Source organism: Lolium perenne, chromosome 7 (genome assembly GCF_019359855.2).
Source record: "Lolium perenne isolate Kyuss_39 chromosome 7, Kyuss_2.0, whole genome shotgun sequence".
Taxonomy (NCBI): Eukaryota; Viridiplantae; Streptophyta; class Magnoliopsida; order Poales; family Poaceae; genus Lolium; species Lolium perenne.
Window position 1 is genome coordinate 48,700,740 of NC_067250.2, and position 21,250 is coordinate 48,721,989.

At 47.8% G+C, this 21,250-nt stretch overlaps 2 protein-coding genes across 2 annotated transcripts; one reads left to right on the forward strand and one right to left on the reverse strand.

Moving 5' to 3' along the window:
- The first annotated feature begins 261 nt into the window (after positions 1–261).
- LOC127317586 (uncharacterized protein At5g39865-like) lies at positions 262–2,110 on the forward strand. The gene has a single exon (XM_051348153.2). It carries the CDS (start codon positions 809–811, stop codon positions 1,925–1,927), a length of 1,119 nt encoding a protein of 372 aa, XP_051204113.1. The 5' UTR covers positions 262–808; the 3' UTR covers positions 1,928–2,110.
- Positions 2,111–18,718: 16,608 nt separating this feature from the next.
- LOC127316061 (acyl transferase 1-like) lies at positions 18,719–20,233 on the reverse strand. Its single transcript, XM_051346483.1, has 2 exons — positions 19,799–20,233; positions 18,719–19,666 (listed from the first exon to the last, which is right to left on the reverse strand). The coding sequence occupies exons 1-2, from the start codon at positions 20,231–20,233 to the stop codon at positions 18,719–18,721; spliced, it is 1,383 nt and encodes a 460-aa protein (XP_051202443.1).
- Positions 20,234–21,250: the final 1,017 nt, after the last annotated feature.

Consider the following 21,250-nt stretch of genomic DNA (forward strand, 5'->3'; position numbering starts at 1 on the left):
CTCCCCGTTACAAAAGACGGGCACGCTGCCTCCATCAATGCCGGTGTTGGAGTTCTTGCACATGTGCTAGAAGTTGAAGCGGCCAGCAGTGACGGCGCGCAGAAGGTGAAGCGTGTGTTTAACCGACCGGTGCCAGACAGTCCTAGGACGTACGTCGGAGAATGCGTTCCCAACCTAGATTTAGGTCTAAGATGGTCCGTTTACGTCGGGTAGCTGGGTCGGGTTACTTGTGTTCCCCTATCCACCTGATCAGAGCATGCAGTGAACCGGCAGTGACTGGTCACAACGTGATATGATGAGAGCAGGGAACAGGTTAAGGTGCTTGAATCCACCTGACCTGACGGAGCCGGTCGAGAATTCCACACTCACGGCAGAGGGCCACAAGTACGTACCCTCCGCTGCATTACACAGACGACCGGACGTACTTACGTGATCCTAATTCGCAAAAAAAGAAAGGATGTACGTACGTGATCCTTGCCTAAATTTCAATTGGCACGGCTCCCTCCCTCCCTTTCATATGCGTCTCCACTTTCCATCCCGTCTACCCCAGATCCCGGCGCTCCCGTTGCACGCGCAGCCTTTCCATTGCACTCCACGCGCCCGCCCGCCGGCAACGAACCGTTCCTTCCTTCCTACCGTTTGAAACGGTTGCGCATTGGGCCCCTTCCCGGTCCGTGTGCTGTGCGCGGCCGAGTCTTCCATCCATCGCTTCCTATCCTCCTAGACACACACACACGCGGAGGGTTTAGCCGCCGGCGCAAGTTTTCTCCTCCTCCGAGTGGAGCGGCGGCGGACTGCTGCGTTAATCATGGGCTGCAAAGGCTCCAAGCACGCGCTGCTGGACGGTGCCGGCTGCGGGGCGCGGGCGCCCGACCCGCTGAGGTGCTCCGGCCTCCTGCCGCGCCACTCCGTCGCGCTCAGCTCCTCCACGCTGGGAACCCTCAGCCTCGACCGCGCCACGGCCGCCGCCGCCGAGGTTTCTTTCGGTGGAGCGGAGGGGGCAGCGGCGGCAAGGAAGTCCACGAGGTGGTTCCCACCGTCGTCGTCGGCGACGGAGGAACCGCCGAAACGGCAGAGGCGGGCGCCGCCCCGAACACCGACCAAGACGCCGGCGCGCGACCCCGAGGAGATCAACGTGTGGGAGCTCATGGAAGGCCTCGATTCCGACTCCGACTCCGACGACGGCTTGCTGCTCCGTTCCGCGGCCGGATCGCCCGAGTACGACGAGGACGTCCTGTCGGCGTTCCGCGACGCGCTCGCCGAGTTCTCGCCGCCTCCTCCAGACGACCCCATCAAGAAAGAGGAAATCCAGGTGTTCGCCGGCGTCGTGCGCGCGCGGCTCGACGCGTTCCAGCAGAGGATCGACGGCGGCGGCAGGCCCGGAAAGAACTCCTCCACGCCTTCCCCGTCGCCGCTGCGGCCTCCGCCGGAGAGCGCGCGGCGGGTCGTCCTGTACCTGACGAGCCTGCGCGGCGTCCGGCAGACGCACGAGGACTGCTGGGCGGCGGCCACGATTCTCGCCGGCTACGGCGTGCGCGTCGACGAGCGCGACCTGTCCATGCACGCCGGGTACAAGGACGAGCTGCGGGACGCACTCGGCCTTGGCACGGGCAACCTCGTCGGGCTCCCGCAGGTGTTCGTGGACGGATGGCACCTGGGCGGCGCCGAGGAGGTCCGCCGCATGCACGAGTCCGGGGAGCTCGCGGAGGCGCTCGAGGCCTGCGAGCCGGCACCGGGCGTCGGGGTCAAGGAAGGATCGGGCCTGCCCGTGGAGTCGTGCGGCGGATGCGGAGGCGCGCGCTTCGTGCCGTGCGACGTCTGCTCCGGCAGCTGCAAGGTGTTCGTCCAGGACGACGACGGCACGGGCGCCTTCAGGAGGTGCCCCGAGTGCAACGAGAACGGGCTACTCCGATGTCCCATTTGTTGATCAAGAACATACTAGCGTTAATTGTCCGGGTTTTTTTTTTGCTGTTGTGCCTTTAAGATTGTACAGAAAAAAACAAAAGCTGAAATTTGCCGTCTGTCTTGGGATTGCAATGAGGACTGACACTGCTCCGGTTATCCATCGGTTTCGATTTATCAAGACACTTCTCTGTCGATTAATAACTCTGCGTCCTAGATAACATAAGTGGTTCTGAACCAACAGTGGCTCGTGAGAACAACACCCTGCACTGTGGAGTATATGACTGAACCATGTCAACACAAGCTCTTCAGTTTTGAGGAAAACATTACAGAAAACCACCATATTTGAGGCAAGGGTAACAAAAGCCCTTGCGTGAAGGTGGAGGTGGACGAAGCAATGGCGGATGCTGGTGAAGTTGAGTGATAGGAGCCTGCGGACGCGGCGATGGAGGAGATCAAGCATCTACATTCCAACCTGAGGTAGCAAGCCCGAGTGTTTTATTTTTCCTTATGTTTCTGGTTCAGGACTTGTGCTCGCTTGTGTATTTTGGAGGACCTGGGTGCTATCTTGTGTGTGTGCTATGTGCATTCATGTGTTGGATGGTTTGTATGATGTGGATTCTACCAATTGAGGCTTTATTAAGTTAAAGCAGAGCCTTATGGCCTTACATTTAAAAAAAAAGGGTAACAAAAACACCACCACTATACATTAGGGTTTTAAAAAGCAACCACTCTAAATGTAACACGTAACAAAAAACACTGATTCATATCTGACGATCGTTTAATCACGATAAATAGGACCAACTATATATCAGAATGACGTGGCAATCAATAAACCGTAAAGAAGGCCATTAGTGAACATATACTAAATTCTGGTTTTTTGCAAGTTATTATGGGGCCCTCTCTCCTTATCTGTTTCTTAGTTCACGGGGTGGTGACTCTCCCTGCCGCCGTTGGCCGGAGCTCACCCGAGCAGCCCCAGGATGGAGCTCACCTGCACCGCCCCCTCCTGAAATTAGGGACCGCGACCTGGCTGTAAGGGTATATTGCCCCTATGTATGGTTTTGGTAATTAATGACAACCCCTATGGACTAATATTTTTCATTGAGTTTATATGAAGGAATATTTCATAGGTACTACTTGTAGTCCATGTGTTGGATTCAATTATGGATGCCATGAAGATAAAGATATACCTTGAGTATTGGCATCAAGATCATCGATTTAAAGACTTATATGTGATATAATCAAGAAGAAGAAATGAAGATGGAGTTAAACTCAATATTAGCAATGATCAAGATCTTGACTGCTTGATTCCAAGTGAAGAATTCAAGTTATGGCTCTAAGTAGGTATCATGGTAGTCTCATAAGTTGAGCTATGGTTGACTAAGATTTAGAGCATGCAAACAAATGAAGAATTCTTTATACACCTCAAGATAGTATGATAGAGCATGAGAAGATACAAGGTTGACCAATACAAAGAGTGAAAAATAGATTCAAGTTTGGTCAATACATGAAGCATGAAGAATGCGCCACGTGAAGTCATGTGGTATGGTAAGCCTTGTCAATTATGCTTTTATGAACTAACCCATCATAGATGTGCATTTGTGTTGTCTATGTGGGTTAGGTATCTTTTCATGGGCATGCATCAAAAGTGAGATCTCATATAGCCCATGAGAGGATGACATCAAGTGGTGATCGTCATCAAGGTTGAGTTAGGCAAGTTCAAGTTGAGCATCTCAAGAGGATCATATGCTTGAAGTTTGCCGTCCATTTGGTGATAATGGACATGTGAAGATGTGCATCAATGGAGATTTCCCATCATGGTGTATGGGGGAGCATTTGTGAGTCTTCATGAATCAACAATGATCAAGTGAGGCATTCAGGCTTGAGTGGAGCTTGAAGAGTTAGCATCAAGATCAAGCGGGATGCGCAAGGAAAAGGTATAGGCTTGCTAGGTTTTCCTTTTACCGGTCTCAACACGGTTGTTGGGAGACCGGATTATAGGATAGATAGCCGCACTATCAAGAGGGGCTTTCGGTTGGGTAACTTGATCACATCGTCTTAGGGAGCTCAATCCTTTGCATACTTTGCATATTCCTATTGCTTCTTGGTGTTTTTTATTTGAGGTTCTTGAGCCTGTTGTTAGCTTTACAACAAGACCAAGTTCATCTAAAACGGAATTCATATGCATCTTCTATTGCGTTTTCATGGTTGGAGGTATTGCTGGTTCGATATTTTATAGATAGGCAAAACCTTTTATGTTATTTTTCTTACTCAATGGTTGGAATATTATCTTTCTATGCATAATGTTGTAGAGCTCATTCTCGTGATTCCAATGAGCCAAAGATCATCGAAATCAGAGTCCACATGCAAATGTTATCGCAGTTACGGCGTGTGGCTCAACATGCCGAGTGCTGCTGCCGGGCAGCCCGGTATCTGGCCCGGAATGCCGGGTGGGATACCGAAAATTCCGGTACCTGCTGAGTTCGTGCTCGATTTTAGCCCAAACGGTCATATTTTTTAGGGGCTATAAAAGGGGTTTCTTCCCCATTGTTCTTGGGGTTCTTGAGCACGTTTTTGACCCCATTGTTGAACCTCTTGAGCTTGCTTCCTCTCCCTTCCCTCCTATGATTCTTGCATATTCTTGGGGGATTTGAAAGAGCAGATCTAGATCTACAACCTCCTCCAATCCATTCCTCCTCTAAGTGAGGGGAACTCTTGGGATCTAGATCTTTGAGTCATTTGTCAATTTTCTCTATTGTTCTTCCTCTCTAATATCATCCTAACATTTATTGCTTTGGTGTGATTTGAGTGTGAGGATTTGAACACCTTTGGTGTTCTTGCTTTGCATCATTGCATAGTGTTGAGCTCTCCACCACGATTAGTTCGAGTGAGAGACCGTGAGCTTGTTACTCTTGGAGGGTGACCTCCTAGTTGTCTTGGTTGGTGTCCCGGTGACCTCTTCGTGGAAGGTTGTGAAGGGGCTCGAGGCTTCTCCTTCGTGGAGCTTGTGAGGTGGTTGTGGAGCTTGCCATCTCTGGAGTGGAGGAAAAGCTAACCGTAATGAAAGGGGCTATTCCTTCGTGGGATAGGCTCGGAGAAGAAGGTGAGCCTTCGTGGTGTTGGGAAATACTTCGTGGGATCCCCACCTCTCCAAACGTGACGTACCTTCTTGCAAAGGAAGGGAACACGGGAATACATCTTCGTCTCCGCGTGTCTCGGTTATTTCTAAACCCGAGTTTACTTTCCCTTGTGATAGCCATCGAGCTTGAAGTATTTATTATATCTTGCTATCGCTTGTTGTTCATATATATATATATATTATTCCTATCTTGCTTAACTCTAGTTGTTATTGTTTCACCTAGTTGAGCCTAGCATATTTAGGGTTTGTGCTTGTAAAATAAACGATAGTTTAATCCCGCATTCTTACAAGCCAAATCTGTCGGAGTTTTTAAAATGCCTATTCACCCCCTAGGAGACATCTCGTCCTTTCAATTGGTATCAGAGCAAGGTGTCTCCTTGTTTAAGGCTTCACCGCCTTGAGAGTAAAGATGTCGGCTAGTAATATAGTGCACAATGACACAATTATCTTTGATGGCACAATTTTTTTCTAGAGAAATCGCTTGCTTTGTAATATTCGGACCTTGTGTCCAAATGTAGAGCAATTTCTAGATGTAGGTTTTTATCCTCCGATGGATCCTCAAAATCTATCTTTAGAGGATGAGAAAAACTTACATCTTGAAGCTCAAATATCTAATGAGCTTTTATTCTCATTGAGACCAGATTTTCGTAGGTTCTTGATATTTATAAAGCAAAAGTCATCTCATGAGATGTGGATCAAGCTTAAGGAAATATTGTAGGATAACGTTGCATAGAAAACAAAAATTTTCCTACCGCGAACACGCAATCCAAGCCAAGATGCAATCTAGAAGACGATAGCAACGAGGGGTATCGAGTCTCACCCTTGAAGAGATTCCAAAGCCTACAAGATGAGGCTCTTGTTGCTGCGGTAGACGTTCACTTGCCGCTTGCGAAAGCGCGTAGAAGATCTTGATCACGATCGGTTCCGGCGCCACGAACGGGCAGCACCTCCGTACTCGGTCACACGTTCGGTTGTTGATGAAGACGACGTCCACCTCCCCGTTCCAGCGGGCAGCGGAAGTAGTAGCTCCTCTTGAATCCGACAGCACGACGGCGTGGTGTCGGTGGTGGTGGAGAAGTCCGGCGGAGCTTCGCTAAGCGTGCGGGAAGTGGAGGAGCGGGGCGGCTAGGGTTTGGGGAGAGGGGGGCGCCGGCCACTATGGGGTGCGGCCACCTTGGTGGTGTTTTTGGTGGCCGGCCCCCTCCCCCTTGGCCCTTATTATATAGGTGGAACCCCAAGAGTTGGTCTCCAAGTCTTCGAATAAGACCCGAACCAAAAACCTTCCATATGGAGGGGAAACCTAGCCAAGCTAGGACTCCCACTAGAGGTGGGAGTTCCACCTCCCATATGGGGGGCCGCCCCCTAAGGGGGAGTCCACTTGGGACTCCACCCCCACTAGGGTTGGCCGGCCATGGAGGTGGAGTCCCATGTGGACTCCACCTTCCTTGGTGGTTTCTTCCGGACTTTTCTAGAACCTTCTAGAACCTTCCATAGAACCTTCCGCGACATTTTAATTCACATAAAATGACATCCTATATATGAATCTTATTCTCCGGACCATTCCGGAACTCCTCGTGATGTCCGGGATCTCATCCGGGACTCCGAACAAATATTCGAACTCCATTCCATATTCAAGTTCTACCATTTCAACATCCAACTTTAAGTGTGTCACCCTACGGTTCGTGAACTATGCGGACATGGTTGAGTACTCACTCCGACCAATAACCAATAGCAGGATCTGGAGATCCATAATGGCTCCCACATATTCAATGATGACTTTAGTGATTGAATGAACCATTCACATACGATACCAATTCCCTTTGTCACGCGATATTTTACTTGTCCGAGGTTTGATCTTCGGTATCACTCTATACCTTGTTCAACCTCGTCTCCTGACAAGTACTCTTTACTCGTACCGTGGTATGTGGTCTCTTATGAACTCATTCATATGCTTACAAGACATTAGACGACATTCCACCGAGAGGGCCCAGAGTATATCTATCCGTCATCGGGATGGACAAATCCCACTGTTGATCCATATGCCTCAACTCATACTTTCCGGATACTTAATCCCACCTTTATAACCACCCATTTACGCAGTGGCGTTTGGTGTAATCAAAGTACCTTTCCGGTATAAGTGATTTACATGATCTCATGGTCATAAGGACTAGGTAACTATGTATCGAAAGCTTATAGCAAATAACTTAATGACGAGATCTTATGCTACACTTAATTGGGTGTGTCCATTACATCATTCATATAATGACATAACCTTCTTATTAATAACATCCAATGTTCATGATTATGAAACTAATCATCCATTAATCAACAAGCTAGTTTAAGAGGCATACTAGGGACTTCTTGTTGTCTACATATCACACATGTACTAATGTTTCGGTTAATACAATTATAGCATGATATATAAACATTTATCATAAACATAAAGATATAAATAATAACCACTTTATTATTGCCTCTAGGGCATATCTCCTTCAGTCTACCACTTGCACTAGAGTCAATAATCTAGATTACATTGTAATATACCAAACACCCATGGTATTCTGGTGTTGGTCATGCTTTGCCCTAGGAAGAGCTTTAGTCAACGGATCTGCTACATTCAGATCAGTGTGTACTTTGCAAATCTTTACTTCTCCATCTTCGATGTACTCGCGAATCGAGTGGTAACGCAGCTTGATATGCTTCAGCCTCTTGTGTGACCTTGGCTCTTGTGCATTGGCGATGGCACCCATGTTATCACAGTAAATGATTAATGGGTCCAATGCACTAGGAACCACACCGAGCGCTACAATGAACCTCTTCATCCATACCGCTTCTGATGAAGCTTCTGAAGCCGCTATGTACTCTGATTCTGTTGAAGACTTCGCCACCGTGCAATCGCTTCCGAGCTTGCCCACCATCGCAGCACCATTCAATATAAACACGTACCCAGACTGTGACTTAGAGTCATCAGGATCAGTGTTCCAACTTGCATCGGTGTAACCGTTTACAACGAGCTCTTGGTCACCTCCATAACAAAGAAACATATCCTTAGTTCTTTTCAAGTACTTCAGGATATTCTTGACCGCTGTCCAGTGTTCCATTCCTGGATCACTTTGATATCTGCTAGTCAAACTAACAGCATGTGCTATATCCGGTCTAGTACATAGCATGGCATACATGATAGATCCTACTGCCGAGGCATAGGGGATATTACTCATCCTTTCTCTTTCTTCTGCCGTAGCTGGTCCTTGAGTCTTACTCAAGACCTTGCCTGGTAACATAGGTAAGAACCCTTTCTTACTTTCGTCCATTCTAAACTTCTTTAGAATCTTGTCCAGGTATGTACTCTGTGATAGCCCTATTAGGCGTCTTGATCTATCTCTATAAATCTTGATGCCTAATATATACGATGCTTCACCAAGGTCTTTCATTGAAAAACTATTATTCAAATAACCTTTAACACTGCTTAATAGTTCTATATCATTTCCGATCAATAATATGTCATCTACATATAATATCAGGAATGCTACAGAGCTCCCACTCACTTTCTTGTAAATACAGGCCTCTCCATGACACTGTATAAACCCGAAGTCTTTGATCACCTTATCAAAGCGTCGGTTCCAACTTCTTGATGCTTGCTTCAGTCCATAGATTGAACGCTGAAGTTTGCATACTTTGTCAGCATTTTTAGGATCGACAAAACCTTTGGGTTGTACCATATACAACTCTTCCTCAATGTCTCCATTAAGGAACGCTGTTTTGACATCCATCTGCCAAATCTCATAATCAAAAAATGCAGCTATTGCTAACAAAATCCTCAAAGATTTTAGCTTCGCTACAGGTGAGAAAGTCTCATCGTAGTCAACTCCTTGAATTTGTCGGAAACCCTTTGCGACAAGTCGAGCTTTATAGACAGTAATATTACCATCAGCATCTGTTTTTCTCTTGAAGATCCATTTATTCTCGACAGCCTTTCGGCTATCAGGTAAGTCTACCAAAGTCCATACTTTGTTATCATACATGGATCCCATTTCGGATTTCATGGCTTCTTGCCATTTGTTGGAATCTGGGCTCATCATCGCTTCTTCATACGTCATAGGTCTTCATCATTGTTATCCACAATCATGACATTTAGACAAGGATCATACCAATCAGGAGTGGTACGTTCCCTTGTCGATCTGCGAGGTTCAGTAGTTTCCTCGTTCGAAGTTTCATGATCATTATCATTAGCTTCCTCTGTTGCCGGTGTAGGCGGTACAGGTACAACTTCCCAGATCGCGCTACTCTGATCAACGAGTATAGATTCATTAATCTCATCGAGTTCTACTTTTCTTCCAGTCACTTCTTTAGTGAGAAATTCTTTCTCAAGAAAGGTTCCGTTCTTAGCAACAAAGATTTTGCCTTCGGATTTGTGATAGAAAGTATACCCTATAGTTTCCTTAGGGTATCCTATGAAGATGCATTTCTCCGCTTTGGGTTCTAGCTTGTCCGGTTGTAACTTCTTTACATAGGCTTCGCAACCCCAAACTTTCAGAACGATGTACTTAGGTTTCTTATTAAACCATAATTCATACGGTGTCGTTTCTACGGATTTTGATGGTGCTCTATTTAAAGTGAATGCGGCTGTCTCTAATGCATAACTCCAAAATGATAACGACAAATCAGTAAGAGACATCATAGAACGAACCATATCTAAGAGAGTTCGATTACGACGTTCGGACACACCATTTCGTTGAGGTTTTCTCGGCGGTGTCAATTGTGAAAGTATTCCGCATTTCTTTAAATGCATGCCAAACTCATAACTTAGATATTCACCTCCACGATCAGATCGTAGAAATTTAATCTTCTTGTTACGTTGATTTTCTACTTCACTTTGGAATTCCTTAAACTTCTCGAAAGTTTCGGATTTATGTTTCATGAAATAGATATACCCATATCTACTCAGATCATCTGTGAAGGTTAGAACATAACGATAACCACCGCGCGATGCTACGCTCATTGGTCCACACACATCGGTATGTATGATTTCCAATAAGTCACTAGCTCGCTCCATCATACCAGAAAATGGAGTCTTTGTCATTTTCCCATTAGACATGCTTCGCATCTATCAAGTGACTCAAAGTCAAGTGATTCAAGTAATCCATCAGTATGGAGTTTCTTCATGCGCTTCACTCCAATATGACCAAGACGACAGTGCCACATATAAGTAGAATTATCATTCAATTTAATTCGCTTAGCATCAATGTTATGTATATGCGTATCACTACTATCGAGATCTAACAGAAATAAGCCATTCTTTTGTGGTGCTCGACCATAAAAGATATTATTCATAAAAATAGAACAACCATTATTCTCAGACTTGAATGAATAACCGTCTTGCATTAAACAAGATCCAGATATAATGTTCATGCTCAACGCGGGTACAAAATAACAATTATTTAGGCTTAAAACTAATCCCGAAGGTAGATGTAGAGGAAGTGTGCCGACAGCGATCACATCGACTTTGGATCCGTTTCCAACGCGCATCGTCACTTCATCTTTCAGTAGTCTTCGTTTATTCTTTAGTTCCTGTTTCGAGTTACAAATATGAGCAACCGAACCAGTATCAAATACCCAGGTACTAGAACGAGAACCAGTGAGATAAACATCTATAACATGTATATCAGATATACCTTCTTTCTTCTTCTTGACAAGGCCGCTCTTTAGATCAGCCAGATACTTGGAGCAATTACGCTTCCAGTGTCCCTTCTCCTTAATAGCACTCAGCATCAGGCTTAGGGCCGTTCTTAGGTTTCATAGGAGGTGTGGCAGCTTTCTTGCCACCCTTCTTGAATTTTCCCTTAGACTTGCCCTGTTTCTTGAAACTGGTGGTCTTGTTGACCATCAACACTTGGTGCTCTTTCTTGATCTCAATCTCAGCAGCTTTTAGCATGCCAAAGAGTTCAGGTAACTCCTTGTTCATGTTCTGCATATTGTAGTTCATCACAAAGTTCTTGTAACTTGGTGGCAGTGATTGAAGGACACGATTAATCCCCAGTCTGTTAGGAATCACTATTCCCAAGTCACTGAGTTTCTTCGCATGCCCGGTCATGGCGAGCATGTGCTCACTAACGGAGCTGCCTTCTTCCATCATACAGCTGAAGAATTGTTTCGATGCTTCATAGCATTCCACGGCCGCATGAGTCTCGAATATAGCTTTCAGCTCATTCGTCAACTCATGAGGATCGTGGTGCTCAAAACGTTTTTGAAGATCGGATTCCAGACTGCACAGGATGGCACACTGAACTTGAGAGTACCGAGTTTTCCGAGTCTCGTAAACAGCTTTTACTTCATCGGTTTCAGTTTCTGCAGGAGGGTCACCTAGCGGTGCATCAAGCACATATTGCAGATTTCCGCCAGAGAGGAAGATCCTCACATGACGGAACCAGTCGGTGAAGTTGCTACCGTTGCTCTTAAGTTTTTCTTTCTCTAGGAACTGGTTAAAATTGATTGGGGACACCATTTCTACAACATATATTTGCAAAAGTTTAGACTAAGTTTATGACAAATTGAGTTCAAATTTTAATTCAACATAATTAAAAATCTAGGTGAACTCCCACTCAAAACAATATCCCTCGCATTGTTTTAGTGATCACACGAACCAAATCCACCGCACCTATGTCCGATCATCACGAGAAAAGGTGTGATTTCAATGGCGAACACTCAAAGTGTTCATCATATCAACCATATGATTCATGCTCTACCTTTCGGTATCACGTGTTCCGAGACCATGTCTGTACATGCTAGGCTTGTCAAGGCCACCTTAGTATCCGCATGTGCAAAATTGTCTTACACCCGTTGTATGCACTTGTTGATTATATCACACCCGATCATCACGAGATGCTTCGAAACGACAAGTCTTGGCAACGGTGCTACTAAGGATGAACACTTTATTATCTTGAGATATTAGTGAGGGATCATCTTATAATGCTACCGTCGCGATCTAAGCAAAATAAGATGCATAAAAGGATTAACATCACATGCAGTTCATATGTGATATGATATGGCCCTTTTGTCTTTGCGCCTTTGATCTTCATCTCCAAAGCACGGACATGATCTCCATCATCTTCGGGCATGATCTCCATCATCGTCGGCATAGCGTCAAGGTCAATGGCGCCGTCTTCATGATTGTCCTCCATGTAGCAGCTATTACAACTACTTTGAAATACTACTCAACATGAAATTTAAAGACAACCATAAGGCTCCTGCCGGTTGCCACAATACAATAATGATCATCTCATACATATTCATCATCACATTATGGCCATATCACATCACCAAACCCTGCAAAAACAAGTTAGACGTCTCTAATTTGGTTTGCATATTTTACGTGGTTTAGGGTTTTCGAGAGAGATCTAATCTACCTACGAACATGAACCACAACATTGATACTAATGTTTTCAATAGAAGAGTAAATTGAATCTTCACTATAGTAGGAGAGACAGACACCCGCAAAGCCTCTTATGCAATACAAGTTGCATGTCGAACGAGGAACAAGTCTCATGAACGCGGTCATGTAAAGCTAGTCCGAGCCGCTTCATCCCACTATGCCACGAAGATGCAAAGTACTCAAACTAAAGATAACAAGAGCATCAACGCCCACAAACCATTGTGTTCTACTCGTGCAACCATCTATGCATAGACACGGCTCTGATACCACTGTAGGATAACGTTGCATAGAAAACAAAAAATTTCCTACCGCGAACACGCAATCCAAGCCAAGATGCAATCTAGAAGACGGTAGCAACGAGGGGGTATCGAGTCTCACCCTTGAAGAGATTCCAAAGCCTACAAGATGAGGCTCTTGTTGCTGCGGTAGACGTTCACTTGCCGCTTGCAAAAGCGCGTAGAAGATCTTGATCACGATCGGTTCCGGTGCCACGAATGGGCAGCACCTCCGTACTCGGTCACACGTTCGGTTGTTGATGAAGACGACGTCCACCTCCCCGTTCCAGCGGGCAGCAGAAGTAGTAGCTCCTCTTGAATCCGACAGCACGACGGCGTGGTGTCGGTGGTGGTGGAGAAGTCCGACGGAGCTTCGCTAAGCGTGCGGGAAGTGGAGGAGCGGGGCGGCTAGGGTTTGGGGAGAGGGGGGCGCCGGCCACTATGGGGTGCGGCCACCTTGGTGGTGTTTTTGGTGGCCGGCCCCCCTCCCCCTTGGCCCTTATTATATAGGTGGAACCCCAAGAGTTGGTCTCCAAGTCTTCGAATAAGACCCGAACCAAAAACCTTCCATATGGAGGGGAAACCTAGCCAAGCTAGGACTCCCACTAGAGGTGGGAGTTCCACCTCCCATATGGGGGGGGTGGCCGGCCCCCTAAGGGGGAGTCCACTTGGGACTCCACCCCCACTAGGGTTGGCCGGTGGGACTCCACCTTCCTTGGTGGTTTCTTCCGGACTTTTCTAGAACCTTCTAGAACCTTTCATAGAACCTTCCGCGACATTTTAATTCACATAAAATGACATCCTATATATGAATCTTATTCTCTGGACCATTCCGGAACTCCTCGTGATGTCCGGGATCTCATCCGGGACTCCGAACAAATATTCGAACTCCATTCCATATTCAAGTTCTACCATTTCAACATCCAACTTTAAGTGTGTCACCCTACGGTTCGTGAACTATGCGGACATGGTTGAGTACTCACTCCGACCAATAACCAATAGCGGGATCTGGAGATCCATAATGGCTCCCACATATTCAACGATGACTTTAGTGATCGAATGAACCATTCACATACGATACCAATTCCCTTTGTCACGCGATATTTTACTTGTCCGAGGTTTGATCTTCGGTATCACTCTATACCTTGTTCAACCTCGTCTCCTGACAAGTACTCTTTACTCGTACCGTGGTATGTGGTCTCTTATGAACTCATTCATATGCTTGCAAGACATTAGACGACATTCCACCGAGAGGGCCCAGAGTATATCTATCCGTCATCGGGATGGACAAATCCCACTGTTGATCCATATGCCTCAACTCATACTTTCCGGATACTTAATCCCACCTTTATAACCACCCATTTACGCAGTGGCGTTTGGTGTAACCAAAGTACCTTTCCGGTATAAGTGATTTACATGATCTCATGGTCATAAGGACTAGGTAACTATGTATCGAAAGCTTATAGCAAATAACTTAATGACGAGATCTTATGCTACGCTTAATTGGGTGTGTCCATTACATCATTCATATAATGACATAACCTTGTTATTAATAACATCCAATGTTCATGATTATGAAACTAATCATCCATTAATCAACAAGCTAGTTTAAGAGGCATACTAGGGACTTCTTGTTGTCTACATATCACACATGTACTAATGTTTCGGTTAATACAATTATAGCATGATATATAAACATTTATCATAAACATAAAGATATAAATAATAACCACTTTATTATTGCCTCTAGGGCATATCTCCTTCAAATATTTGGTGGATCCATTTCTCATATGGTCGGTGGTGTCTCCAAGGAGCTCTCTTCCCTTTCACATCATGAAGATCTCCAAGTTGCTTCCACCTCCGGCCATGATGAGTTCTCATCTTCTTCAACTTCACCAATGTGTAACAAGACACGAGGTAATGATATGGTGAGTGGTGAGGAAAGTTGCAATGTTGATATTGTGCTCAATAGTGATGATTGTTCATCTCTATCCCATTGCAATGTTTCCTCTTTGGACTCAAACACATCTAGCACTGAAAATAATCTACATGTTTATGTTGATAGTCCTTGCATATCTTGTACAAACTCCCTACATAAATCCCATGATGATATGCTTGCTTTGTCTTCTTGCCATGAACAAAATGCTTCTGTTTCCTCGTACACTTGGCAAAGTATATGATCCGGTATAGAAACTCTAAAGAAGGGTTGTATTTGGCGTGTCGATGATGGAGTAGATATTAATATTTGGGACGATGCTTGGATCCCAGATAGTCCTTCCAGGATGGTGGTTACCCCACAGGGCAATATTGAGCTCACTAATGTTTCAGAACTTATTGATCCAGATACACGGTCATGGGATGAAGGTAAACTGAGAAACCATTTCTTTTCAGTCGATGTGAACAAGATCATGAGGATTCCCCTAGCAATGGGCATGATGGGTGACTTTGTTTCATGGAATTACACCAAAACGGGTATTTTTACTGTCCAATCAGCGTACTATACTGAGTGGAACTTTCAACACGGCAGAAAATTGAGGCGTACCCATGGACAAGGAGCATCGATGATCAATCCTGTTTGGTCCAAAGTTTGGTCACTAAAAATCTCAGCGAAGGTGAATTTTTTTTCCTCGAGATTTTTACATGGTACTATTCCCGCACACTTGCAAACAGGCATATTATACCTAGCAGCCTATGCCCGGTGTGCAAGATTTACTGTGAGACACTCTGCATCTTTTCTTTCAATGTCCAAGAGCAGCTGAAATTTGGGAGAAGCTTGGTCTAGCAGATAGAATCAACGAAGCCTCCAGTTTTGACCGTGCTGGATCTGCAGTTTTTGAGGTTCTTTTGAGACAACCAGACACCCAAGCTACAAATCTTTAAGGTATAAATACCAAAGAGTTAATTGCAACTACTTGTTGGTAGATTTGGTGGCAGAGAAGGAAGATAGTTCACGAAGAGACAGTCTCCAACCCTCTGTATTCGGCTCAGACTATCAGAGCCATTACGTTCAACTATACCCAATCATGCAAGAAGAATCCAGGGATTCGCCGGGGTGGGTGGAAAAAACCAAGGAAGGCTACACAAAACTAAATGTTGATGCGTCCTTCTATGATCAGGCTTTTGTAGGTGCAACTGGAGCTGTGATGAGAGACGATCAAGGAAATTTTGTAGCGGGAAGCTGCTGCTCTATCGCTTCGATTTCAGATGCAGCGACTGTTGAAGCTTGCGCACTAAGAGATGGCCTCCTCCTTGCTGGGCAGGTTGGATGCACCAAACTGATTGTCAACGGCGACTGTATGGATGTGATTGAGATAATGCAAGACGGTGGAATTAACTTGGTGCGGCTGCAGCAATTTATGAAGAATGCTATTTTCTTTGTAGAGGGTTTTCCTATGTTATTTTTAAATCACTGTCCAAGGGAAAGTAATAAGGTAGCTCATACTTTAGCTAGTAAGGCGGTTGGATCTCAGTCCATTGTTTGGCTCGATGATCCACCAGATTTTCTTATTGAGATTCTTGCAAACGATGTAACTATTTTTGATGATCAATAAAGTTGCCATGATGGCTTTCCCCAAAAAAAATGCCAAGTAGCCGAGCAGGGCTGTATGCCTTAGAGCATCTCCAGCTGTCTCCCCGGGAAGGCCCCCAGGACGTCTTTTTTCATTTGGATGGAGGAAAACGGCCCAGTCGCGTCCCCGGCTCCCCGTTTTCCCCCGGATTAGGCCTTTCATCCGTCCAGAGAGCCCAGGCCATCCCCGGGTTCTCGAGGCCGGGTTGGGGACTCCAGACGAAACAAAAGCGCGCGAAACATTGAGCGGGCCCGCGTTGTCGGTGACAGAACTGGTAGTTTCCTCCATTAATTTCATTTTCCCTCCAAATGCACCGCATAGAACCATTTTCCCCGCCGAATTTCAGAGGAGCGACCACCATTCTCCCCCACAGTTGCAGCTCCTCCTCTTCCCTTCCACCACCATGCCGTCGAAGAGGGTCGCCGCCGATTGCGCGCCGAATGCGAGGAAGCCGCGGGTGCCAAAATAGAGGCCGCTGGGCCTGACAAACACGCAGTGGGCGGCGGATGTGGAGCAGCGACGGAACGAAACTCGTGGCATGGCGGAGAGGGAGAAGAAGTGCAACACGAAGAGGGTGGCGGTGGAGGCGGCGGACGAACAGGCGAGGCTGATCTCCATCAACTTCGGCCAGTCGCGCGTCAGCCAATTCCCTGGGCCATGGCCGACCCAAGGTATGATCGGCTCTCCTTCCTTCTCACCGGCGTCACCGGCCACGACCATGTTCCATGGCACCTACGCCGCCGGCATGGCGGGGTTTACGCTGACACCGCTAGCGTACAATGGTGCGATGTACGAGGGCATCTCGCCTGCCCTGCGACGTGGTCCGCTCTCCTTCTCTAACCCCGGGATGCCGCCGCCGAATGAGCTAGTGATCGGGCTCCATTGCCACCGCGTCGAATCCGAGTTTCTTCACACAAGAAGAGGCAAGGGCGACGGAAGCCGTCGCGTCGCGGGGCGGCGTCAACCTCGACCACGATCACCACGATGAGAACGATGATACCCAAGAGGTCGGCAAAGAAGATGAGCAGACCTACCACGACCAGGACGTCGACGAAGAAGAAGCGCCTGAACCCACGGAGGCACCGTCCAAGGGGAAGAAGAAAAGGAAGAAGAACTTGCCGCCGGCCGAGTCACGGATCAAATGTACGGGCAAAGAAGAGGAGTGCCTCGCCGAAGCTTGTAAGACCGTGTCTATGAACAACATCACCGGCGCTAATCAGAGCTACGACACGTACTGGCAGCGGGTCAAGGTGGCGTTCGACGAGCGCAAACTCGTCGATCCATACTTCAACAAGACGGTGATGGAACACGGCGACAAGGCAATGTGCACCCATTGGGGGATCATTCAGGCGGCGTGCAGCAAGTAGCACGGCATACAGGAGGAGCTCGACAAACTTGTTGTGAGCGGCGAGGACTTTGAAGCAAAGGTATGCTCACTCGTCGTGGCTCCTCCGTCAACTGTACGTCGCCGTGGCTCACAGAAATCTTGAATTGCCGGCCTGTTTTTGCAGATGCGGCGGGCGCTCGACATGTACGCGAACGACAACAACGGCCAGATGTTCAAGTACCTCAACATGTTTGCCCGCATCGAGAAGTGCGAGAAGTGGAAGGCGGTGCGCAAGAATCTCGCCAATAACAAGGGCGAGCAGTACAACCCCGGCGATCCAGCACATGCCGCGTCGGCGGGCCGCCCCGAGCTCGGCCAGAAGAATCTGAAAGAGCAGAAGAAGGCCGGCCATCCAGCCGACAGGTTGCAGGCGTCCTTCGACAAGTGCTGGGCCGACGCGAGGGCGCACGCCACTGGGAGGGACAACAAGCACGACGTGTGGTGGAAGGCGATGCTCGCCAACCAGGGCATCCGAATTGCCTTGCTCAAGGAAACCTCCGCGGCGAAGAAGAGGAACACCGACCTGGTGTTCCTGATCGGCGGCAACAACGCCAACATGGACGAGGAGACGAGGGCTTGGTGCGACGCCCATCACCAAGAAATCCTCTGGCCACCGTCGGTTGCTTCGTCCTCCGCTTCGACGTCAACTCCCGCCGCTGCGACAACTGCAGACGCCGATGCTTCGCCGCCCGATGCCGCGCCAGACGCCGATGCTCAGGACGGGACCGCCAATGAGCATGTAATCATCTAGTTTCTGTTTCGATCGCCGGAATGTGGCTGATCCGATCGCCGGACTTTGGCGACTCTTTTGTGTAACGGGAAGACGATTTTTTGAATCTATCGCCGCTGATGGGCGAATGCTGGGGGTGCGACTGGAAAACTGTTGCCCCCCCACGTTCTTTTTACATCCAATCCAGCGTTTGTTATATCCGGATTTTCACCCGGGGGTTTGAACGGCTGGAGATGCTCTTACATGCATAAAGTTTCTTGCTCCGGATACACATGCAATCCTACCTACATGGAGCTGCTTACGAACATGTTGGTCACCGCGGCAATCTGAGACATGAACTTCCCCATCGCTAGCTCCGGCAAGCACATGGGAACAGCGATACACTCGTCGCCGTTGGTGTCCTTACAGCTGACATAGATACTGGACAACGTCGCCAAGATACCCGCGGCCCCTGGCGTACCGCCGCCAGCGTACTCCGCCCAGCCGCCTAGTTCCAGCGACTCATTCCCGCACCGGCTCATGTCGGACACCGCGAAGCCCCCGTCGAACAGGTCCGCCCCACGGTACTCGTTCCTTGCCACGAGGTCTAGCACCGACATCGCATACTCGTCGGTGAACTTGAGCTTGGCCTCGCGCACCAGCTCCACCGCGCGAGCGAGTGAACCCCGGCATAGCTCGTCGGCGCTAACATCAGCCGTTGTTGCGCCGAAGACGGCGTTGCCATAGAACCCTGGCGGGAGCCGGGGTTCGCGCTTCCAGCTTCCCCGTGCGTTTTTGGCGAGTATTACTCGCACCTGCTTGTGAGGCGCGTACCCTAGGGCCGCTACTCTGCATCGCCACACGGCCGCCGTGATGAGCTCGAACACCGTTGAGGAGCTACCAAGGCGTCCTGGTAATCCCCTCCGCAGTGCGGCCATCTCATTTGCGCCAAAGAGGAAGGACTTAGTCACCAATCCGTCTAATTGTGGTGGCATTGAGGTCAGCTTCGGCTTCATCGGCTTGGCATCATCGGTTGGCAAATCCTCCGGGGCCATGGCCGCAGGTACATATGTAGTATCTGGTAGAGAGGACGCAAGAAGGTGTCTCTCCCACAAAGGAAAGACGGCCGGAACTGGTTGGCCTCGTGCTAGGTCAAGTATGCATCTAAGGATCTGGACCATGCCGAAGCCATCCGCGACGTTGTGGCACATCCTGATCGCGAGGACGACGCCTCCGCAGCTGAATTGGGTCATCTACATATACATATATATAGAACAAAAATATTAGCGGGCCGAAGGATGCTAAAACAAATACAGTTAATCAATCAATCGAAAAGCTACACATTCATGCCAGGTCTCGAACGGATGCAGATTGCAGAAACCTACCTGCAAGTAGAGCAACGGCTTGCCGATGACAGTTGTGAGGTCGCCCACATCGCACATGAGCTCCACAACGCAAGTGTATGGTGGCACCAGCGGCTTCTTCAACTCCTCCAGCCGCACGTTAGCATGCGCCTCCACGAACACCGCTCCTTCCCCCGTGCAGTCCACCACTAGCTTCTTCCTGCCTGGGACCTCCCGCAGGCGGCCGGCCACAGGGTAGTAGAAGACCAGCGCCTCCGCGAGGCCGGCCTTGAGGGAACTCGCCAGTTGCTCGGGCGCACCTCCGGGGACACGGCACCGGAAGAACTCGATCTCAGTAATGTATTGACGCAGCCCTGGAGAGCTGTCCAGGTCAGACAGTGACCTGACCTCGCGCGCTGTCGCTCGAGCAGGCGCTACCAGCTCAGGCTTCCTGCGGTGCGCCGTGAAGGTCACCATTGCGTGCGCGGTTCAGTATTGATGTACTATATGAGGCTAAGACGAAGCTGGTAGCTAAATATGTATGTGGAGGAAGCACCGTACAACTCTAGCTGGCAGTCTGGCACTTTATATCGTACTGATTTCTCGTAAGGTGGGAGCGACTCCTAGGCGAGCCACCAGGCAACCAAGAAAATAAAAGAAGGGACCGAGACTCTCTCTCAACTCTCAAGAGCCGGCAAACCTCAATCCTAACGCCTTGGGACAAGTTACTGTCATTGTCAGTTATAATACTACGTGAAAGCCGTATATATCTTCATAAACTTTGTAGTCGTAGCGCCGTTTAGTTTAACTTTGTAGCTGTAACCAGATTTTAGTAATGTGGATAGTGCTGCCTTGACAAAGTCACGACCTCACTGACACTAGTGAAAAACAGGATTCAATCCCGGTGCATTTGGGCTTTAGTCTAGGTTGTGCAACCGGGACTGCACAATCGGGACTAAAACCATCTACCTTTAGTCCCGATTTAAATATAAATCGAGACTAAATGGTCTTCCACGTGGTGCGGCCATGGGTCTCATGGTGGAGGATCTTTGATTCCGGTTCGTAAGACTTACGAACTGGGATTAAAGGGTCTCTGCCGCGGTAGAGAAAATGGCAGTTTCTATAAATGGCTGTTTGTACCGGGGTCTCAAGGGAATCTGCTGGTAATTAAGGTACTTCTTTTAATAGAGTACCGAAGTAAAGCATTAACACTCCGTGAACACACATGATCCTCACATCAAAACTATCCCCTCTGGTTATCCCAATTATTGTCACTTTGGGGCCTCGGGTTCCGGACAACGATATGTGTATATAACTTGCAGGTATGATTAAAAACAATAATTATCCCCATGAATCAATAACATGTTCAGATCTGAGATCATGGCACTCGGGCCCAAAGTGACAAGCATTAAGCATATCAAGTTGCAACAATATCAAAAATACTATCAACGGATACTAGGCACTATGCCCATAACAATCTTATAGCTATTACAT